The sequence below is a fragment of the Oratosquilla oratoria genome, chromosome 12 (genome assembly GCF_046742065.1).
Source record: "Oratosquilla oratoria isolate Oo_2021 chromosome 12, ASM4674206v1, whole genome shotgun sequence".
NCBI lineage: Eukaryota > Metazoa > Arthropoda > Malacostraca > Stomatopoda > Squillidae > Oratosquilla > Oratosquilla oratoria.
The window spans coordinates 15,747,729-15,762,728 of NC_134788.1; the positions used below are offsets into that span (position 1 = coordinate 15,747,729).

At 38.6% G+C, this 15,000-nt stretch overlaps 1 protein-coding gene across 1 annotated transcript in view; it reads right to left on the reverse strand.

The window, feature by feature from the left end:
* LOC143030574 (uncharacterized) overlaps positions 1–10,919 on the reverse strand; it is a 54,073-nt gene extending 43,154 nt beyond the window's left edge. The window contains exon 1 of the mRNA XM_076193732.1: positions 10,653–10,919. Coding sequence (XP_076049847.1) covers positions 10,653–10,912 — 260 coding nt within the window. The 5' untranslated portion in view covers positions 10,913–10,919. The remainder of the gene's footprint in view (positions 1–10,652) is intronic.
* Positions 10,920–15,000: the final 4,081 nt, after the last annotated feature.

The following is a 15,000-nucleotide window of genomic DNA, read 5'->3' on the forward strand; positions in this document are numbered from 1 at the left end:
TGTGAATGAAGGTGAAACTAGGAAGAGAGATGTGGGTCTTTGTAGGTGCATATGGGTCTGGTAGTGAGAAGAGTTAGAGAAAAAGGAGGCTATTTGGATAGATTTAAATGAGTGCATTGCCAATTTTGGGAGGATTTTCAATGTAGTAGTAGAGGAAGATCTCATTTTTAGAGTAGGGGATGTTGGAAAGTGTGGAGTGCCAGGTAAAAACCATAGTAGAGAGTTGATGGTGGAGATGTGTTTATAAATAGAGTTGATGATAGCTAACAGAGTTTTGGATGTCCATGTTCTTAGGGAAGAGAATGGGGGAATATCAGATCATTTTTTGGTGGAGGGTAAGATGAGAGTGGAGGATAGATGGAGAAAGAGGAAAGAAAAACAAAAGGTAAGGAGGTGCTTAGAGTAAATTGTTTAAACGAGAAGGAAAAGGAGCATGGATACAAGGAGAAACTGAGAGAAGTATGAGAGGTGGTTAAAGGTCAGATATCAACAGATATATCATTCGCTAAAAATCATCGTATTGCTCGAAAAAGTACTTTTTAAAAGCATACAAATATAGTTTTTACCTATTACAGAAGAATTTATTCGGAAAATTCACTTTTAATTGCGCCTCCCATACCACTTTTCCGAAGTCTAGATATTCAGAATAACAATATTGTTTGTTTGGCAACTGTGACGTCACGAACGCGGAATTCCCCGAACCTTTCCCGAAGCGCACGGGCGGAATGTTTCGAATAGCAGACGACGCAATGAAATGAAGACAAAACTGTTTTATGCCAAATTTGATAAGATGTAGATGGTGGAATTATATAGAATACTGTCAGTATGTTTTTTTATGTACATTAAACTGTAAATACAAAAAGTTATGGAAGTCGTGATATCTGACCTTTATAGGTCAGATATCAAGACTTCCATAACTTTTTGTATTTACAGTTTAATGTACATAAAAAAACATACTGACAGTATTCTATATAATTCCACCATCTACATCTTATCAAATTTGGCAAAAAACAGTTTTGTCTTCATTTCATTGCGTCGTCTGCTATTCGAAACATTCCGCCCGTGCGCTTCGGGAAAGGTTCGGGGAATTCCGCGTTCGTGACGTCACAGTTGCCAAACAAACAATATTGTTATTCTGAATATCTAGACTTCGGAAAAGTGGTATGCGAGGCGCAATTAAAAGTGAATTTTCCGAATAAATTCTTCTGTAATAGGTAAAAACTTTATTTGTATGCTTTTAAAAAGTATTTTTTCGATGATTTTTAGTGAATGGTATATCTGTTGATATCTGACCTTTAAGGATATAGTAGAGGTAGGAGTTGGGGAGGAATAGGGGTGTTTCAAGGAGGGGGTTAAAATGTGCAAAAACAGTGTGTGGAACAAGAAGGATAGGAAAGAATAGAAGGAAGAGTAGTGAGTGGTGGGATAATGAAGTAAAGAAGGTTGTTGAAGAGAAGTGAGCATTCATGGACTGGTCGTAAAGTAGGATGAGAGAAACATATGAAAGGTACAAAGAAAATAGAAGCAAAATAATTAAATAAGTAAATAAAAGATGTAAAAAAGAGCAGATGTAAAATGGTGGAGGAGTATGACAGAAAAATTTGAAAGTAATAAAATGATGTTTTGGAAGGAAATCAAGACAGAAAGGGGAGGTGAATCAAATAGAGAAGAAAAGGTAAAAGGTGCAGATGGAGAGGTAATAACGGAAGAGAAAGCGGCAAGGGGAAGATGGGCGGAGTATTTTAGGGAGCTGTTGAATGTGGCGGAGGATAGGGAAGGATTGGTGGTAGTGATGTGAGGCACTTGAAAATTGTCAGTGACAGGCGATGAAAAAGGAGGAGAAATAAGGAAAAATGAGGTGCAAGTAGTTTTGACAATGATAAGAGCAGGTAAGGCACCTGGGTTAGATTAGTGTCATGCGGAGTATCTGTTGAAAGGAGATAGAGTGATAGTGGCCTGGCTAGTGAGGCTGTTTAATTGTGTCTAAGGGAGGCTAGAGTGCTGGAGGACTGGAAGAGTGCCTGTATAATTCTATTTTACAAGGGAAAAGGGGACAAATGTGAGTGTAGTAGTTTAAGAGGAATCCTTTTGTTGAGTGTAGTTGGGAAAGCGTATGGGAGGGTTTTAATTTATATGAGTATTAGAGAAACAGAGGGAGTGATTGGTGAGGAACTGTGTGGGTTTAGGACAAGTAGGGGTTGCGTGGATCAGATTTTTGTGGTAAGACATATATGTGAAAAAAATGGCAGAAGATAAGGATGTTTTGGGATCTTTATGAATTTGAAAAAAAAAGCTTATGACAGGGTCGACAGGAAGGCTCTGTGGGAGGTTTTGTAGATATATGGGACCAGGGGAAAACTGTTAAGGACAGTCAAGAGTTTTTATGAGAGTAGTAGAACCTTTGTTAGAATTAGAAATGGAGAGGGTGAGTGGTTTGAGGTAAAGGTGGGACTGTGTCAGGGATGTGTCATGTTGCCATGGTTGTTCAGTGTGTACATGGATGGGGTGGTGAGGGAGGTAAAGGTGAATGTAATGGGCAGGTGATTGGGATTATTTAAAGAAATTGTAGAAAAGTGGGATTTGAGCTAGATCTTGTTTGCTGATGACACTGCACTTGTGGTAAGGTCAAAGGGGGGATTAAGGGAGTTAGTGACGGAGTTTGAGAAGTTAAGTGATAGAAGAATGTTGAACATAATTGTGGGTAAAAGTAAGGGGATGAGATGTACAAAAGTAAAGGATGGCAGCAAATTGAAAATAAATTTTAAAGGAGAGAGGCTGGAGGAAGTGGATAGCATAGGTACTTGGGTTGGCATATGGCTGGAAAGGGAGGAGTGGAAGTAAATTGTAAATTGAGAAAAGCAAGTAAATACCTTGGGGTGATTAGAAAGTAACAAGAAATAGGCATTTGGAAATGGATGCAAAGAGGAGATTATATGAAGGGGAGTTTGTGCCGACAGCACTAAATGGGATAGAGACTTGGAATTTAAGAGAGGCAGAGAAGAATATTTTAAGTGTGTTTGAGATGAAATGTCTGAGAAGTATGATAGGGGTTACAAGGTTGGATAGAGTGAGAAACGAGGTGAGGAGGAGAGCGGGGTTGGAAAAAGAGATGGCAAATAGGGCTGATTAGTACTCCCAGTTTGCCTGAACGTAGTGACCCATGTAACAATTGATTTCCGGTCCGGAACAGGGCCTCTCGGGGCTACATTGAAACGATTTCGAAAGGCGCGCTGGGTTGCAATAACAGACTGACGATTCGAAAAGTAAGCTTCGACGGCAAACGCACGCTCCTCACTACTCCAACGCATGATAGCGACTGACTGTATTTCCAAGAAAACTTTCAGAACGGCCCTGTCAAATGAAACCACGCCCACTCCGCTACTACTTCTACAGCCAGATTGCCACGCATTATAAAAAAGGAAGTTATGTTGCCGCACCCTGTATATATATATGTATATATATATGTATATACATATGTATATATATATGTATATATATATGTATATATACATATATATATGTATATATACATATATATATGTATATATATGTATATATATACGTATATATGTATATGTATACATATATATGTATATATATATATGTTTATATGTGTGTATATATGTATATATATGTATATATATATGTATATATATATTATATATATATATATGTATATATATATATATATGTTGATAATTTACTAAATGTTGACTTTCATCAAAATCTATTCTGTTTTTCCAAATATCTGTTAATAACATATGATATTGGCACTACTATTACAAGTTTTCTCATATATTTCACTGTTCTGGTACTTATAACAAATTATACGGCTTGATTTTGTGAAGGGTCTCATCATTACATTGTTGTATAATACGCCATATTTGTTTTGGTTCTTTGTGAGTTCAGTTGATAGGCGGAAGTATTGCCTTTCCAAATGTCTAACTGCACCTCCTTTCTTTCTCTATTGTTTTTCTTTTCTTTTTTCCTGGTGGTGGTTCTCATATTTAGTAACATAGTTTGTGATTTTCTGTTTTTTTCTCCAAAGTTAGTGCCTTTTTTAATGGAAAATTGAGTTATACATTAAATGAGGCTAATCTTACATCCTGGTCTGCGATCTACTGGCTAATCTTACACCCTGGTCTGCGATCTACTGCTCTGTGTGTCTGGTGTGCAGAATGCAGAGTTGACAGTCTGCACTCTTACAAGAAGTAAACGCTTTTGCAATCATCACATTTTGGGAGTAGGAAATTGAACTACCAGTCAAAACAGCTTCAAAATAAAGGACAAATAGTGTCATTTCAAATCTCAATAAAGAACAAGGACAAATAGAGCTGAAATAGACTGTTCTTTGAAATAAAGGACAGTTGTCAACCCTAGCTGCAAGTAATTTGAAATTAGTGGCAGCCATTTTTAATTTAGTTCAATAGTTCACGATAGAGGGTGCTATCAACCATGTCATAAGAATAGTCTGAGGCAGGCGCGGATCCAGGGGGGGGGGCTGAAGCCCCCTCCAAATTTGTTCTTCCATGAATCATTGTAAGGGTGTCATTTAATCGATTTTAGTACTTTCTGATGTTTTGACAGGTCCGGGGGTTAAATAAACTGACAGCATGTGTGCGGTATTTGGGCGGAATTGTGCTGTGTTTGGCATTTGTTTAATTCCATTTATCTGTTTTGTGCTGCGGGTGTTGTAGGGTTGCCAGGGTTGTGTCTCAGTTGCGCTGAAAAGGGATAGAAAGGAGATATACAGCGGCGGCGCCAGGAATTTTTAGTTGGGGAGGCTAAGGGGGGGGCTGAGCAAATTTTTGGGGGGGCTAATAATAATATGATAATACACATATATTATCCTCATTTCAGAAGGGGAGGGGGTTAATGGTAGGGCTAGCACTGATGGCTGACAAATCTTTAGCCCTAGCAATTAAAAATTCCACTTAATAAAATTATTTCAATGAGTGTTTTAAATTTTCAATTTGCTCATTTCAGTTGGGGGGGCTAATGAGGGGGCTGGCCACTTTTTGGGGGTGGGGGGCTAAAGCCCCCCCAAGCCCCTCCCTGGCGCCGCCACTGGAAATATACCACGTTCGTTGGCCGTTTAACATACCTGTATTGTCACCTCTATGATTGTTTTGTGTTGTTGAAGCAATCAAGTTGAAGCAATCAATCAAGAAGTATCATTTGCAAACAGTAAGTATTCAGGAATACCACAGGCTTTATAGATATCGATAATGTAAATCAAAAACAAAATAGGACCTAGAGTACTACCTTGAGGAACCTCCATACTTACACCCATTAATCTCGATTTAACACCGTTAAATAAGACAACTTGATTACGATTAGATAAATATGACTGAAACATCTGAAGTTCAAAGTCTCTTATTCCGTACTTAGCCATTTTCATCAATAGAATACTATGATCAACTGTGTCAAAAGCCTTTTTAATGTCTAGAAAAACTTCGGCACATATTTTTTATTAGATAGTCGAGTTGCAATATATTCTTGTAAGAGAGCAACAGGCATATATGGTGAGTGGTTTTCACGGAATCCAAATTGATTATCGAAAATGATCACATGGTACTCAAGGTAATCTACCAATTGCTCAAGAATAACGGTTTCAAGTACTTTAGACAATACCGGAAGGATCAAAATCGGACGAAAATTTGATACGTTTAATGTGGGCCCATCTTTATGGATCGGGTGTACTACAGCAATTTTTAGGACATTAAGAAAACAACTCTGTTGAAAGCACACAGTGATTAAATGCATGAGTAAATGAATAATTTTGGGAGCAGCAAGTTTAAGGATCTTTGTATTAAGGCAATTATAGCCATTGGACTTATTTTTAAGATTGTTTATAATACGCAAAATATCATGAGTTGATGGTTTTATTAGACTAAATTGTGATGAGACTGGAGTTATATATTGAAGTGGGTTTCCTGGGTCATTTGGCAGCTTATCAGCCAATAAACTACCAATTGAACAGAAAAAGTTATTAAACATGTCAGCAATCTCATAGTTGTCAGTTACCTGCCTGTTATTGTGAATAAACAAATTGGGAGTATTATTACTTCTCTTTTTATTAATTACTTCAAGAAGTATTGACCAGAGTTTCTTCGGAACCGATGAATTTTCTGCGAGCCGATTTAATTGATGAGTTGAGAAATTACGATATCTGATAAAATTGTGTTTATTAAGTTCAGAGTTGCACTTAATGTATTTTTTTTATAAAGTTTATTTTTTTCTTAATTGATGCATTTGAATAAGTTATTTGTTATCCAAGGTTTGATTGGTATCTTTCTTCTTGATGTTATTTTAGTCGTTAATTTAGTAATTTCTTCATTAAATGTAGTTATCAAACAATTGGCGAAATCATTGTGGTGACAAGTATAATGCACAGTTGCAGTTAACCGTTGAGGTGTAAGCATCTACTCGAGTAAGCAGGTAAACTATTACTTATTCGTTTATAATATCTCTTGCAATTGTTTAATAACCCAAAGGAAAATTGAATAGTGGAACATCTTTCTATAAAAGAAAATTATTACTTTAACTTGATATCGAGATTACCATGTATTTTCCCAAATGATATTTAATTTAATCTAGCAGTTCTCCACAATGTTCTTCCATTTCCTTCTATAATTTTTACCAGAGACCTTACTTGAGATTATGTTTGTGGCAGAATTCTTCTATGAAAATAAGCCTGTGTCAGATATTTGTTTTTTGCTCCTGCCAGGCTGGCAGGTCCAGTGAAATGAAGCGAGCAGGGGAACCCGCCAAGATCACTGCATTTTTCAAGCGACGACCTGAATGTGTGCAGATGGATAATGCCACAACAGAGGCAAGTTCCGGAGGAAGCCAAGACTGCCGAGGTCCCCCACTCGTCACGTGAAGACGGCACAGTTGCAGTGGCAGCTTCTCAAGAGCCTCGACTTGACATTGCTGATTTCGTGGGGAAGAAGGGAACAGATGCAGAGAAGGTGGTCATCATCCACCAGAAAGTCCCAGTTATCGAGGCTCTTCCATTCAGCTACGAAGGCGGTCAAAAGAGGCGGTTCCAGCTACCTGGTGCTCAACATACCCGTGGCTCAAATATTCAGTTTTGAAGAATGGAGGATACTGTGTGGCTTGTGTGCTTTTCATCAGTGACAAAGCCGGGACTGGAGGCCAGACTAGGCTCGGAGCCCTCGTTTTGGAGCCTATGTCCAAGTACAAGAAGGCCCTAGAGGTTTTGGCAAACCACAACCAGCATAGCTACCATGCCGCTGCCATGACCCGTATGGAGGCCTTTCTCGACACCGTGCGTGACCCGTCGAGGGCCATCGACGCAATCTTTGCCACAACGAGGCAGGAACGAGTTGCAAAAAACCGTCTTTTACTCGTTCCGGTAATCGAGAGCGTTCTTTTTTGTGGTCGCAACATGGTCCCCCTCAGAGGACACCGTGACGATGGCCCTTTCTGATTGGTCTTGCCGTCGCTGAGACTGTGCTAGCTCACACTGTGGAGCCGAGCCGAGCCCTGCAGTCCCCTATGGTCGATCTAGTCTCAGCGTACGCTAGAATTGGTGATGTGGTGACGCATCTAAACAAGACTCGGGAAGGTGCACTGACCAGCTTCCAGGACATCTTCAAGAAGGAAGAGGGGTTCCTCCAGGAGATCGGTTCATCACACGACACCATTCCTGTACCTCGAGTTTGCAAGCGCCAAACGCAGCGAGCGAATTTACCCTTCCAGACAGCTGAGGAGTATTACCGAAGATCTGTATATGTCCCATTCCTCGACCATGTATTGTCTGAGCTGCAGACCCGGTTCGGGAATGATATTATTCCTGTTGGCTTCAATATCAAGAATCTGCTCAGCAGCGCTGACGGAGATGTTGCTGCTGTACTGGAAGCGGCAAAGGTTTATGAGGCTGACATCGAGACCTTGAGCCTCGTGAAGGCGGAAGCAGAGCGCTGGTATTCAACAACAATGAAGTTCGAATCCATGGGAGATGCCCTTGCCCACGCCCAGACCCGAATGTATCCGAACCTGGCCAAGCTCCTCCGAGTTTTGATCACGCCCCCAGTCTCGAACGCAGAGGCCGAGCGTTCATTTTCAACCCTGAAGCGACTGAAGACCTACTTAAGTAATAATATGAGTCAAGATCGCCTCAACGGCCTGGCGCTACTCGGCGTTCACAATGAAATCAGTATTGAAATAGCCAGTGTAATCAATGTATTTGCCCCCCAAAAAAACAGAGGTTGATGTTCGTGTGAGATCCCATGAACAATGCTGTGTGTTATTAATGTAATTTAGATACTTTTATTAACAGGTTCAGAAGTTCATACACGTTTTTGTTTGTATTTCTGTTTTTAAAGCTACTTTTATTTTTTATTACTTTCATGAGTCCAAGTGCACTAACACTACACACGGATCCTGAAATAATTTCTCTCTATGCGAGAGTATACGCGTGCCAGTGCTTTATCACTGACTAGCACAAGCGTGTAACAATATAAAACGAATATACATTCTATTATATATGTCTAAAACACAGAAAAATCTGAAAAACATTATTAAGTTAAGTATACCTCAGACTTCTGGTACATCAGACTACCCAGAGGAAGGAATTCATGTTAGCCCCCCCCAAATTTTTATCCTGGATCCGCCACTGGCCTGAGGACTATTCTTACAACTTGTAAAAATAGCCACTGCAATAATCTAAAATGGTCATTTAAAGTTGTATATCCTTATGTATCTTATATAGTAACCCTTTTCAATAAAACTTGTAATCTTACAGTTGTTTTTGCCTATGTGCATTACCTTGCATTTACTTGTGTTAAATTTCATTAGCCACTTTTCAGACCATTGCTGTAATTTATTTAAATCTTCTTGAATATCTAATTGGTTTAAGTGATCATTTGCCATTCCGCACAGTTTTGTATCATCAGCAAATTTGGAAACAGTAGATTTTAGTCCATGGTCTATATCATTTATATGTACTATGAATAGAAGTAGCCCAAGAACGGAACCCTGAGGAACTCTACTTGTAACTTTTCACAGTTTTCAGTTTGGAGTTCACTTTGAGGTGTTAAGTCTACGAATACCGAGCTAAAATAGTTTAGAATATTACACATTCCTTCATTTGAATATTAAAGTTGACCATCAGCAGATAATAAAAGGGCCAATGTGATTCCTAGTAACCTTTTTATCTCTAATGTAACTATAGAATTCTTTGGGATTCTCTTTGGATTTATCAGCGATATCCATTTTGTATTGTCATTTTCATTTTTTTATTGTCTTTTTTAAATCTCTCTGTATTAATATATAACTTTCATAGTCATTAGATGCACAGGAACACTTATATTTCTTATAAGCCTGCCTCTTTTTAGTAATACTTTTTTCAGTTTCTTTGTCAAGTCACTTTGGGCGAGCCTGATTTGGGGGATGTCTGTCCTTAAAAGGAATGTAAGTATGAAACATCTTAGTGAGTGTATTTTGAAATATTTCCCACATCTGATCTACAGATCTTTTGCTTAATTTTGCCTCCCAATCTGTAAGCTGAAGCTCCTAACATAGTCCTATGAACTGAGCTTTATTGAAATCAGGTATTTTAGAAACACAAGCATCTATTCTAAAAAAAATTAGGAGTTTGAATCTATTAATTTTGTAAATTATGATACATCAACGTAATTATGTTGTTGTTTTTTGGGGGGGCAGAAAAAAATGATAAATGTGATGCACTACTAAATGGTGCTGCAGTGAGTGCTTTGAGACTCCATGTTTGTATTGATAGATGTGGAAGTCAAAGAAATTAAAGTACAGTATGATAAATTGTTCTGTTCTAACCAAACTTAACCTGCATTTAGTCATGCAGTACCTATAATGCTAGAGGTCATCAGGGTCATCATTGTTGTTAAGGATGTTGATGGCCAGTTTTGGGATCTGATTGGACTTTGGGGTGTAGAGGAGTTTCATTGCTTCAAGAAAAGGATGAAGTTCAACTCCCTGATACTATTTAAAAAAAAAAAATGTAATGTGAGGTATTGGCGGAGATATATATTGATGTATCACATAGGTGTGCACAAGATAGCCATTACCATTGTCAAACAGACATTGATGGGACTGGACAGACAAAACAAACATGATGTTTAGAAACCCGTCATAGCTCTGTTCAGTTTTTTCTTATTGATTTCCACTAAGGAAAACATATTATGTTGATATATTTCAATTTTCTAAATATTTGTATTGATATGTTGCATAGGTGTGCACTTTCTTGATAATACCTCATAATCATTAGAATCATATAGAAATCTAAGAAATAGTATAATTTTTCAATTCAAAATACCATCACTACACCCTAATTTCCAAAAAAAAAAAAAAAAACTCATTCATTGGGTCTGCTGAGTGAATGAATTGGATAAGACTACAAGATATACCCTGATGCTGTTTTGTTGATGAATGGTGGCCTTATAATTTCATGTGTTACCACAAAATAGCGATTCCCATTTGAGTGACCCAGTTAGGTTACTCAGTATGTGACTTGCTATCATAAGACTTGCTATAATGGCCATATACCTCATTGTATACTTAATTTCAAATCAGAACCCAATTGTCAACCATGGTTACCAAGTATTAGTCTCAAAGACATGAGCATATAACAACAAAATACACATTACCTTTTTTCTAGTACCAAAGAGCTTACAGTGCTTGTGGAACAACTGTGTGGATAGAGCTTAAGTAGTGTTAGAGGTGGATAGAGGGATTCATTTATAAGCATCTGCACTTCACCAGGTTCCAGGAGGAAAGGGAGTTGTAATAAAAAAGAAAAGAAAATTAAATAATGAAATAAATCCATAGATAGGAATAGAAAAACATTAGTAAACAAATGGATCAATAAGAAAGGCCCAAAAGGACCAAGTATGCAAAACATTATCATCCAAGATGAGCAAAATAAAAATGACCCCAACCACACTCTACAACAAAAGTCTGCAAATAATAGAAATGTTGATAATTAAAATGTTTGCCATGCACTTGCTGCTGGTGAATTTAATAATGATGTCTTAAAATATACAGTCTGTTGGTAGTTGATTTGGTATTACATTAGTTGTGCACACCTATGCGATGTAACATTAGAAAATTGAATATTATTTTTGTAAATTATAATACATGAACGTAATATGCGATTTTTGTGGCGGAAAAAAAAAAAAACTTGCTACAAGCAAATTTACGAATGAATGAAGCCACTAGGATACGGTCACTATCTGACAATGGCTTTCACATTGTGGACCGGGTGTTCTCCAACTCCAGGTGACATCAATAAGCACTGTTACAAAGACAATAGGGCTTCCTTGGACTTTATGAGGGAATACGGTGTTCTGCTGTCATCTGTTAATTGCCCAAGGCACAATAATAATCAGGCTGTTAGCATCCGTGATGATGATGATGACAACCCAGATGATCTTTAGATTTTGAGGTACCGAATTGCTAAACATTGGTTAGGTTACATAGGTTAGAATAGACTAATTTATCATCCTTTCATTTCTTTGACCTTGGCACCTATCAAAACAAACGTGGCATATCATTCAACTGCCGCGACTTAGTTTGTTAGAAAATAGTTTTTAGCAACTTTTTGTTATTAATTCCCACCAAGAAAATTGCATACTACATTGATCTATTATAGTTTACAAAACAACTTTCTATTGCTATATCACATAAGTGTGCACAACTAAAATTTTTATTGTTGATTTCCAGTGATGCTGCCTTTGTGACAATTTGAGAATCTAAAAATGACAAGCAACCTTGCTTTGTGAAAAAAACTTTAGTAGTTCATTATAGAAATTGATTCAGAATGAGCGGCTCAGTTCCTTTTGATATTACTGTGGAGGCTATTCCCAAGGTAAGTCTTATGTAGCCAGTGTAATGGAATTTCGTCAGGTAGCATTCTCTCATGATTAGAGACTAATGAAAAATGCAAATTGCTTGCAAATTCAATATGTCCTTCATGGTGCCTCTTTACCATAGATCTTTTCATTATATTCCTGTCTATGCTATCTCCTTAATGCCATATGGTCCCCCAAAATAGAAGTGATGGATGTTGAAAATACATACATATACCAAAGGCTTTTTTTTCCTTATAAGGGAGGTAGCTAAAAACCAAAAGGCATAAAACCACTCCCACCAATTCCATCCCCATCACACTCCACCCCTCCACCCTCTTCCCTCCCTCTTATCTTGGCACCTCCTGGATGATGGGTCAGAAGCAGTGCTGTAAGACACAGCACATCCACAGCAAGGCTGCTTCATTTAATCAGCAACCCCCACCTCTCTGTCTCCTCATGCAGAAAAGGAGAAGACTGGGAGAAATCCCTTCAGGCTACTATCTCTTTAATAGGATATTGTCTTCAAAAATAGAAGTGCTGGATATTGACAATGAAATCCAATACAATCTTTAGTATGCAGTCTACCTCAACCATAAAAACTTAATATTGTACAGTAGTAAATACAAATAGAATAATGTTGAATAATGTTTTGTTACTACTGACCTACTCTGGAATTGAAACCATAATGAAAATATACTAATGTAACCTAACCAAATCTAACTTAGTACATTCTGGCATGCAGAGGCAGTTGGGTCTAACTGAGCTGCAGCTTGGGGTGCCCAAGGCCTTACCCAAGTTCTCAAAGATGATATGCTCATCCACATGCCTCTTAAATACACTGAAAATGGCTTATATTTTGGCATTTTTTGGGGGAGAACAATATTGCCACCCCAAGCCTTCAACTGAATAAGCTCACTGCTCACCACAAACACTTTGTTGTTTGACATTTTACATCTCCTTTTCTGCATGAGAGGACAGAGAGAGGGGGTCGCCAAATTTACGAAGCAGCCTTGTTGTGGATGTGCTGTGTCTTGCAACACTGCTTTTGACCCAGGGCAGTGGACAGGATGCAGAGATGACCCGTCATCCAGGAGGTGCCAAGATAAGAGGGAGGGTGGAGAGGAGTGGAATATGTAGAAAATGGAATGGGTGGGAGTGGTTTCTATGCCTTTCTCTTTTTGGCTACCCCCCATGTACAGGGGAAAAAGCCTTTGGTATATGTATGTAAAAGAAAAAGAAATATATCAGTATCTTTCACTGCCTGTATGTCCTGTACAGAAATGCAGTATAAGAACAAAGTACCATATTTGATGGCTTATAAGACACACTTGGAAAAAAAAGATCAGAAAACCAACCTGCATCGTATAAGGCCAAAGTTCAGCTTAGGGGTAGTGGCTATTGATAAGTGTATGGTGGCAGTGGCCCTTTAATCAAACAATGAATCATATTTGCACATATAAACAAAATGGTGATTGCTTACACATCGCAATATTTTTCCCAAGGTGATAATGTATATTAAGTTGTACTTAGCAGTAATTCATAAAACAACACCAGTCAGGAAAATATTAAGTGATGACGCTTAACCATACATGTACCAAAACAACACCTACCCAAATTAAGGTGCATCTTATAAGCATGAACGTGTTATAAGCCATTCAAGACCCTAAGGGTCGAAACATTAAGGCAATGAAATTCTTCCATTATTCCTTGTATACTTCGTCTGCCTTCAGTTACACACACACACACACACACACACACACACACACACACACACACACACAAGCCGGAGAACCGGGGTTCGATTCCCCGGCCGGGCGGAGATAAGTTGGGTTTGTCTCCTATCACGTGTAGCCCCTGTTCACCTAGCAGTGAGTAGGTACGGGATGTTAGTCAAGGAGTTGTGACCTTGCTGTCCCGGTGTGTGGTGTGTGAGTGGTCTCAGACCTACCCAGAGATCGGCAAATAATGAGCTCTGAGCTCATTGCCGTAGGGTGGTGTCTGGCTGTCTCGAACAGAGGCTGCAGCAGATCCGAGGTGAATACACACACACACACACACACACACACACACACAGACTAGCAAAACTTGAACTACAGACACTAGAGCAAAGAGAGAGAGGAGATTTGATAGCTATTTACAGAATCATGAAAGGCATAGAAATTATTGATAGAGAGAATCTGATAAAATGGGATGATAGAAATACAAGAGGGCACGGAAAGAAAATCAAGAAAGACAGCTATAGAAGAGATGTGAAAAAGAACAGCTTTCCTCACAGAATAATAGACAGTTGGAACAAGTTAGATGAGAAAGTGGTGTGTGCAAAAACAATACATGAATTTAAAAACAGTTTAGATAAAATGAGATATGAAGACGGGGCACCACGAGCATAGCTCCCCGTCCTGTAAAATACAACTAGGTAAGTACACACACAAACACACACACACACACACACACATATATATATAAATATATAATATATAAATATATATATATATATATATATATATATATCTAAATAGAATCACCAGTGACGGCGATGTCGATCAAATAATTCCAACTGTCGTCCCCGGATTCGAGCCTGGGCTCGTGAATTCTCACTGCCGTCGCCTTACCGACTGAGCTACTGACCCTACAAAATTCACCAACCTGGAAGTTAATCTACTTCCCGAGGAACTAAGTCGACTGCTAACTGCCGTCCGTACTTATTATTTTACAGTGAACCAGGGCTCTTAGCTAGTGGTTAAGATTGGTACGTTTCCTTGATGGACTTATCGCTGTTGTCATATTTGATAAGACCATCAAGGAAACGTACGTTTCCTTGGTTTCCTTGATGGACTCATCAGGTATGACAACAGCGATAAGTCCATCAAGGAAACGTACCAATCTTAACCACTAGCTAAGAGCCCTGGTTCACTGTAAAATAATAAGTACGGACGGAAGCTAGCAGTCGACTTAGTTCCACGGGAAGTAGATTACCTTCCAGGTTGGTGAATTGTGGTCTTAACCACTAGCTAAGAGCTGTAGAATTCAGTTGGCCTAACCCTGGGTATAAGATCATATCAGATTTCGAGTCTTGTAACAATATGAGTGGCGAAGTGGTGGTAACGCTCAGAGCCCACGCTCAGGGGGACCCGAGGTTAAAGCT